The sequence below is a fragment of the Orycteropus afer genome, unplaced genomic scaffold (genome assembly GCF_000298275.1).
Source record: "Orycteropus afer afer isolate SDZICR_OR568_19922 unplaced genomic scaffold, OryAfe1.0 scaffold00003, whole genome shotgun sequence".
NCBI lineage: Eukaryota > Metazoa > Chordata > Mammalia > Tubulidentata > Orycteropodidae > Orycteropus > Orycteropus afer.
In genome coordinates this window covers 5,155,124-5,164,706 of record NW_006921590.1, presented here as the reverse complement: position 1 = coordinate 5,164,706, position 9,583 = coordinate 5,155,124, and the positions used below count along the sequence as shown (strand labels likewise).

The window sequence follows — 9,583 nt, the reverse complement described above, 5'->3', positions numbered from 1 at the left end:
AAAAAAAAAAAAAGAATGGTGTGTCCAGAGAAACAAAACTGGGAGCAGTCATTATGTTTGACCATATGGAAAGAATGTTTTGAGGAATTTTATAATCCTTCTGGAATATTTGGAAAGAAATAGTAATAGGTACACAGAAAACTAAGAAAAAGAAAACAAAACAAAAGGGCAAGTATAAACTCTAAGAAAAACAAAAAGGTCAATGAGAAAGTAAAGGTAATCAACATTGAATAATATTTATATAGTGATAATAATAAAAACATTAAAAATCAAGTTAACTCAAAATTGTGTCATAACTATATTGGAAGGACAGAAGATGAAGAGGAGGAGGAAATAAAACTAAATTATCAGCTATCACAATGGAAAGTCAGTAAGGTCTAAAATTAAGAAACAAATGGCAACATAGGTACATTATTTAGAAATATGGAGGTGAATACCAAAGGTAAAAATAAATACAAGTGATTATTTTACAGGAAAAGAATAGGGGCAACAAAATGGTGGATCAGAAAACTTGCTTATCTTTCTAAGTTTTTAGCTCTATTTATTTGGTAAAACATTCTGATGTGTAGGACTGATTAAAGAAAATAAATATAAAAGTTAATTAAAATAAATTTTAAAAGAGAACAATTCAGGCTACTGCAATAAAAGATTAAGTTCTGTACATGAGTTAGAATTGACTTAACAGTAATGGGGGTTGGGAGGGGATATTTAAATGTAAGCAAAAGGGACGACTGTTGCAAATCTTAGTAAGAAAATAAAATGCAAGGCTGGCTATTTATCAGAAAATACAGTCTGAATGGCTATATACGAAGGTTTATTCAGGCCTTAAACAGATTTGTCTGCATTTGTATGTATATGCCATTTGTTACAAAATTCAAACATACATAACTTTTTAAAATCCTTATTAACATATACATTGAACTACCTACATGTACATAAATAGTAAACATTCTTAAGGAAACATAATTCCAACTAAAAAGAGAGAAAGTGAAAAGGCTATGGTAAACAAAATTATAATTTCAAATGATAAAGCAATTGTGTGTTCAAAATGAAGAATCATAATTATTTCATCTCATTTTTCATTTCAAGAAGCACTTGCTTAGAAATATTTCCAAATGACTTGAGTTGAAGGTTATTTATAGAGTTTCTATTTTGTTTGTTTCTTTGCTTTTTTTCACTAAGATAGAATGTTCTACTAATAAAAACCTGAACAGTAACACTGATGGGTGTTACTGAAGGGTTATAGTGAGTGTGTACATTGGAAATCGCCTTAATGGGGAATTAGATTCTTCTGAAAGTAAAATACTCAGTTTAGATGTCATTGTTTGTCTTTCATATCAATAACATTTAGTTCAGTGGTCTCCAAAACTGGGAGTCCAAGGCAATCCACTGGGGAACAGGAAAAATATTAAAATCCCTATTTTTATATTTCTATATATCTTTTTCATTTTATTTCTAACCTAAGGCATTTGACTGCTAACCAGAAGGCTGTTCAAACCCACCAGCCACTCCTCGGAAGGAAGATTGGGCAACTGACTTCTGTAGAGATACCACTTCAGAAACCCAAAGAGGGGTCGCTATGAGTCCAGACCGACACGATGGTAGTGTATTTGGTTTTTTTGGTTTTATACATTGTTACATAGTACAGAATATTTACACAGCAATATATGTATTACCAAAAAGCCAAACTCATTGCCATCAAGTCAATACCCACTCACAGAAAATTCCATTGGGTTTCCAAGGCTATAAATCTTTACAGAAGCAGACTGCCTCATATGGAGTGGCTGGTTAGTTCTAACCACTAATCTTTTGTTTGTTGTTGTTGTTATTGTTATGTGCCATTGAGTCGGACCCAACTCATAGTGACCCATCCTTGGGTTTCTGAGGCAGTATCACTACGAAAGTAGATTGCCCCATCTTCCTTCTGAGGAGTGGCTGGTCGTTTGAACCTCCAGCCTTCTGGTTAGCAGTCAAGTGCCTTAGGCACTACACTACCAGAGCTCCCTAATATGTGTATAGAACTTATAAATAAGCATACATATATTGGCAACATATTTTCAAAAACACTTGTTACTGACAGAAAGTCATGATAAAAATTATTTGGAGATCACCAATTTAGGAATGTGTTTCCCCACTTAGAGTTAACTCACCATCGTCAAGCAGGATCCTACTCACAGCGATCCCTCCTTGGGTTTCCAAGGCAATATCACTATGGAAGTAGATTGCCCAACCTTGCTTCCAAGGAATGGCTGGTGGGTTGGTTAACCATTAATAGTCCACAAAAGTAACACAAGTGTTCATGAGGGAAGGGCAGGAGAAAGTGTGTGTGTGTGTGTCTGTGTACATGTATGTAAAAATATAAATAGATACAAAGATATATAGATACATAGATACCTGGGAGTTCTGGTGGCATAGTGCCTAAGGTACATAACTGCTAACCAGAAGGATGGCAGTTCAAACCCACCAGCCGCTCCTCAGAAGGAAGATTAAGCAATCTACTTCCATTGAGATACTGCCTCAGAAATCCAAGGAGGGGTCACTATGAGTCAGGATCGACTCGATGGCAGTAAGTTTGGTTTTTTTTTATATATATATATATATATATATATATATATATATATATATATCCTAACCTAAAATATAATTTTAAGTTATGATTGGGAATTAGACAGTAACAGATTAAAAAAAAAAAAAAACCAAGCTTCTCATTTATCAAATTATAGCCACGATTAAACCTACCTGCTACAGATGAAAATAATGTGATGAAAAAATAATGTGATGAAAACAGGATATTGATATATACAAACAGCTGGGATTTTATTATCTTTTGATATATATATTTGTCACCCATAAGACACTAAGGCTATGGTAAAATATTTCAAGACAACAAACTCATATAGAAGTCAAAAAAGCTTTCGTTGATGAAGCTGTTCCACAGAAAGGAGAGACTTGGAAACCAGTGGTTTGAGACTTTAAATACGCAAGCATCCTAAAGGTGCTTAGTATCTCATAGCAAAAAAAAAAAAAAAAAACTCACTGCCATTGAGTCGTATCCAACTCATAACGACCCCTCCTTGGGCTTCCAAGGCAGTGTCTCTACAGAAGTAGATTGCCCAGTCTTCCTTCCGAGGAGTGGCTAGCGTGTTTGAACTGCTCATAGGGGCAAAATATAACACAATCATTTAGAAATATACTCTCCAATATGGTAGCCACTAGCCACATATAACTATTTAAATTAATTAAAATTCAATTCCATAGCTGCACTAGCCACATTTCAAGTGCACGACAGCCACATGTAGATAGTGGCTAGTGTATACAACACATCATATAAAGAGCATTTCCATCAGTGTAAAAAGCTCTATAGGACAGCGTTGACCTAGAATAACATTAAAAATTCTCTAATTGAAAATGTCAAAATTTTCATACTTACTAACTGTTACTTTGTCCTTATCCCCCAACATAATGTTGTTTGGTGTCAGATCTCTATGGACTATCCTCTTCTCCTTGTGCAGGTACCGAAGAGCTAAGCACAGCTTGAAACAGCAATAAAAAGAGAGTTTTTATTTCCTCCAATCTATGTATAACCAACGATGACTACTATACATGTGTCTAAGAAATCAGCTCAGAACTTTACTATTCTATAGGAAAATTTAATGAAGAAAAATGCATACTTGTATAAATATTTTCCACAGTCTTTCTTCAGTAAAATGGTGTTGCTTTTCCTTCAAAGAACTGAAATGCTCTCCAAGAGGGGCCCCTTCTATAAGCTCCATGACTATATATAATCTGTCATCTGTATAAAAACACACAAAAAGGTAACAGACATTAAAATTCAATATACCAGAACCAGTAACAGTTGCTGGTTAGTCAATTCCAACTCATGACAACCCCACATGTGTCAAAGTAGAACTATGTTCCGCAGGATTTTCAATGGCTGATATTTTGGATGTACCACATCAAGACTTTCTTCTTGGGCATCTCTGGGTGGCCTTGAACTTCCAATCTTTTGGTCAGAAGCTAAGTGCACTAACTGTTTGCAATACCCAGGGACTCCTAAATTCAATACAGACATCATGAAATACACATTAGAATCCAAGATTCCCAACAGGGTTATGCAGCGCAACACTAAAGAATGAGAGGTGTGCTGAGATATGTACAGATCTGTTCATCCCTGGACATGGTGGGGGACAACTGAGCCTTGGGACAAATGGAGCCCATGGATAATATCTTTAGACTATAAATAACCTTTTAACATAACTTTACTGTGACAAATATTATCATTTTATACATACGACAAGATGTGTAATGGTTGAGAGGAGCCAAAGAGAACAAGCAAAGCTATGGAGGGTTTCCTGAAGAACATGTTGTTTTGGTTACTCTTAGTGCCACTCTAACAGAAAATACACCATAAATGGGATGGCTTGAACAGTTTATTCTCTTACAGTTTGGGAGGCTAGACATCTGAGTTCAAAGTACCAGGCCCCTCCACCCTGGGCTTCAGTGGGACTGAAGCTGGAGGCTTTCTTCACTCAGGCAGCTCCTAGCTGCTGAGGCTGACAAATCCAAGGTAGACAAGTGAAAGGGCACAGTCCTGATATTACCAAACTACATGGAAGGTCATTGATTCAAGTCCATTAAGAGTCCCAAGATCAAGAGACAACACGGCAGGCTGCTGAAAAAGGACTTGGCTACATGCAGGATTCAAGTGTGCCAAAAGTTGCACACCATTCCTAAAGCTTCTCCTCATATATGGGAGCAGACCACATCCCTAAGGCAGCTACTCAGCTGCTCACAGTTGATTCTACCATGTAGTTAATTACCAGACTCATCATGGGGAATACTACACCCAGTTGCCCAGCCACTCAACCAGGCCCAACCAAGTTGACACATAACCTTAAACTACCACACGTTTGTTGTTGTTAGGTCCATCTTTCCTTTCCATAATCTAAAATGTACACTTACATCAAGCCAGAGGTTGAGAGAATTGCATTTTAAGCTGCATTGTTTTAGAATCTCATAAAACAGAACTGTACACTGGAATCATGGTTGCACAATGACACTACTCATGACAAAATTTTAGTTATGTCCTTAAAGAGTAGAGAAAGCTGGATTTCTGATTTTTATCTTATGGATATTGGGAGTTTCATAACTAATGGTATCTGTCATTTTGCTTTGGATGCAAGCAGACAAAAAATTAATTTTACTTACTCCTCCAAAATGAATATGAAACTACTAGCATATGTATTCTTGATACACATCTTTTGTGAGATTTTGATATATAAACTATGTATGTGCATGTACACACATAATATTTACAAAAATAGGATAATACTATACACGTTCTGCAACTTATCCTTCTTTTGTTCAACAGCACTTTACATTAGTACACACAGATTCATACCATATTTTCTGTTGAATATATAACACTACATAATCTGGATGTATCATAATTTATATAATCATTTGCCAAAAGAGAAACATTTATATTATTCCAACTTTTCCTAATTCCAAAACATTATTTTATAATTACAAACGACCACTAGTCTGTCATTGGTCATACTGTGGTGGCTTATATGTTGCTGTGATGCTGGAAGCTATGCCACTGGTATTTCAAATGCCACCAGGGACACCCAGGGTGGACAGGTGTCAGCAGAGCTTGCATAATAAGACCAACTAGGAAAGACATAGCAGTTTACTTCTGAAAAATTTGTCCACTGAAAATCATATGAACAGCAATGGAACACTGTCAAATATAGTGCTAGAAGATGAGCCCTTCAGGTTGGAAGACACTCAAAACACACTAGGGAAGAGGTACCTTCTCAAATTAGACTTGACCTTAATGACACGGATGGAGTAATACTTTGAGGACCTTCATTTGCTGATGTGGCATGACTGAAAATGAGAAGAAACACCTGCTAGCATCCATTAATAACTGGAAGGTGGAATTTACGAAGTAAAGTATATTTACGAAAATTGGAAATTATGAAAAATAAAACGTAATGCATAAAGATTGATACCCTAGGTACTAGCAAGCTGAAATGGACTGGTGTTAGCCATTTTGAATTGCATATCATATCGTCCATTATGCTGAGAATGACAAATTGAAAGGAATGGCATCATATTCACCACCAAAAAGAAAATTTCAATATCTAGCCTAAGGCATATGACTGCTAACCAGAAGGCTGGCAGTTCAAACCCACCAGCCACTCCACAGAAGGAAGACTGGGCAATCGACTTCCGTAGTGATACTGCCTGGGAAACCCAAGTAGGGATTGCTATGAGTTGGATCCAAATCTACAGCAGTGAGTTAGATGTATGTATATATATAGAGATACTGCCTTGGAAAACCAAGGAGGGGTCACTATGAGTCAGAATCGACTCAACGACAATGGGTTTTATCTTAAAATATAATGCTGTCAGTGATATGATAACGTCCACACATCTATAAGGCAGGCCAGTTAACATGATTATCATTCAAAATTATGTAAAAACCACTAATGCCAAGATGAAGAAACTAAAGATTTTTACCAACTTCCACATCTCAACATCAAAAAGACAAACAATCCAATTAAAAAATGAGCAGAGGACATGAACAGATACTTTACCAAGGAAAATTTTCTGGTGGCCAACAAACAGGAAAAAACACTTATGGTTATTCATCATTGGTGAGATACAAATCAAAACAACGAAGAGATATCACCTTACCCGAGCAATAAAAGCAAAGTTCAAGAAGACAGAAAACAAAAAATGCTGGCAAGGATGTGAGAGACTGGAACTCTCATACACTGCTGGTAGAACTAACTGTAAAATGGTGCAACCACTGTGGAAAACAGTATAGTGCTCCTTAAAAGTTGGTCTTATTATGCAAGCTCTGCTGACACCTGTCCACCCTGGGTGTCCCTGGTGGCATTTGCAATCCCACTAGTAAGCACACACCCTAAAGAAGTAAGACCCAGGACATGAATAGATATATGCTCACCCATGTTCTCACAGCAATATTCACAATAGCAAAGAGATGGAAACAACCTAAGTGTCCACCAATGGATGAGTGGAAAAATAAACTATGGTACGTGCATGCAATGAAATACTATCCAACATTAAAAAATAATGAAGAATCCCACCAATACCTCATAACGTAGATGACCCTGAAGGACATTATGCTAAGTGAAATAAGACAATCACAAAAGGAAAAATACTCTTTGAGTCTACTATTATAAAAAGTCAAGGAAAGGTTTACACACAGAAAGAAACATTATTTGATGGTTATCAAGGATGGGAAGGGAGGGGAAGGAAAATTACTAACTAGGTAAGAGACACATATTAATTTGGGTGAAGGGAAAGATGCATAGGAACAACTATTCCAAAGGACTAGTGGACCACATGAACCTCAACTTCCATGACCCTGAGACCTATGGTTCCTGGCTATGACTGCTAACTACCCTGAAAGGAATCACAATAAGTGGTCCTGAATAGAGTGGGAGAAAAATGTAGAGCAAAACTAAAAAAAAAAAAAAAAGACCAGGTTTACTGGTCTAATAGAGACTGTTGGAATCCTGGAGACTATGGCCTTAGTGATTCCTCATGCCTGGAAATGAACTCACCCCCCAACACACCCGGCTCAACTTTCAGCCAAACAATAGACCTATGAAGTGAACAATAACACCAGGGTGTTACACATGCCTCCTTAGAACAATCAACCATACAAGATCAAAAGGGCAGCATTTGCCCAGGGATACAGGTTAGAAGGCAGGAAGGGACAGGAAAGAAGATAAGGGAAATGATAAACACTGGGAAGAAGTAGGAAGATTGCTATTACACTGTGGGAATTGCAATCAATGTCACAAAACAAAATAAGCATGAATTATTGAACGGAATACTAATTTGTTCTGTAAACTTTCATCCAAATTACAATAAAAAGGTAAAAGGCAGTATTGTTGTTAGTCACCATCCAGTTACCACTTATGGAGACACAATGTGTGAGAATGTCTCAATTGCGGTCTGGTGCTTCTTCAAACCTTTCTTCAAATGGGAGTTTTATTTTGAGATTTTAAATGTGATATGAATCATTAAGGCTTATCAAAACTTTTATTTCAGTAAAATATTCTATATTTTTTAGGCAAGTGATTAAGTTTACCTTTACCTCACAGAATTTTGCTCAATAGTCCATCATCTTTGTGAAGTTGGCCTGCATGCAGAAACAGCCAAGTCACCATCGCCACCTTGTGGCACTAACCTGAATTTCAGGTAAAAATAAATCTCAAAGACATGTAGTTTGTCTCAAGCGTTGAATCCTCCTCAGGATGACCCCACGTGTGCAGAGTATAACTTCTTCATAGAGCTTTTGAGGTTGTGACGTTTCAGAAATAGATCGCCAGCCCCGTCTCCTCTGGTACCTCTCGGTGGGTTCAAACCACCAATCTTTCCATTAGTAGTTTAGAGTTTAACTGTTTGTGCCACCCACGGACATTCTCAAAGATAAAAACTATTCCAAATTATTTTGAGTGTGGAAAATGTCATCTGATTCAACAAAATAACTTTTTTTTTAAGAACCCACCATCCTTTCAATTTTCTTTTATCCTGATCCTATGATGTGTTTTTGCATATGAAAACAGCAATGATAAATATTTTGGTTTCTTTATGTAGTGTCTTTCAATGTGGATATCTAAGCATTCTGTGACTACCTTAAGATCACTGATCATATCACTGTTTCACTGATTAAGAAAATGATGTACAAAAAGTCCACTACTGTATACTAAAAAGCGGGAAAAAATAGTTTATAAAACTTATCTTATGACATTCTAATATAAAAATGTAAAACTAAGATTATTTTCCATAATTGGAGTATGAAAACTCATACTTACTTTCCAGAAATGTTTTATAATAGCGTACAATATTCGGATGATAAAGCTATAAGGAAGAAAAGAAAAAAGAAATTACACTACTTCAAAATCCTACAAGATTTTTTCATATTTTCACAGGCTATTTAGCTGAAATTCTTATTTGAAAACAAATTTAAAAAATTATTTCTAAAACTAAGCATTCCAAAATAACATCTAATTGAGATTGTTCAGGATTCTCTGTTACTCACAAAACTAATCTGAAAATGGCTATCTGTTAAATAACTTGATCTGATAGAAGTAAAACTGATTGTGGTTTATCACCTAATTTGACCACAATAAAAATATAGAATTGGAGAACCAGAATGAGTCCTTAGAATTCATTTAGCACTCCCTGACCCAACACCACATACAGACTGCACAGAGAAGAAAACAGAAATAAAGCAATTTACCTTGAATGTTTTGTTCCTAACTATCCTCGCCACTTAAATATTTATATATACTGATTTGTATCTATTTACCCAAGCTTCCTATGCTCTCCAAAATTATTGGTACAAAACAGAAAAAATCTATGAGTTATGTTGTTTAAATTATAATAATAATTTACTTCAGGATGTGGCATAAAAATTCTTTATTAAAAAATGGTTATCTAAGAACAGATATATGCACGCCGATGTTCATCGCAGCACTATTTACAATAGCCAAAACTTGGAAACAACCTAGATGTCCAACAACTGAGGAATGGA

General features: G+C 35.9%; 1 protein-coding gene across 1 annotated transcript in view; it reads right to left on the bottom strand.

The window, feature by feature from the left end:
- Window positions 1–9,583, bottom strand: part of NEK10 (NIMA related kinase 10) — a 425,054-nt gene that overhangs the window by 322,734 nt on the left and 92,737 nt on the right. Inside the window, exons 18-20 of the mRNA XM_042780294.1 lie at window positions 8,862–8,907; window positions 3,672–3,793; window positions 3,431–3,533 (exon numbers count right to left, since the gene is read on the bottom strand). Of these exons, the coding sequence (XP_042636228.1) occupies window positions 3,431–3,533; window positions 3,672–3,793; window positions 8,862–8,907 (271 nt within the window). The remainder of the gene's footprint in view (window positions 1–3,430; window positions 3,534–3,671; window positions 3,794–8,861; window positions 8,908–9,583) is intronic.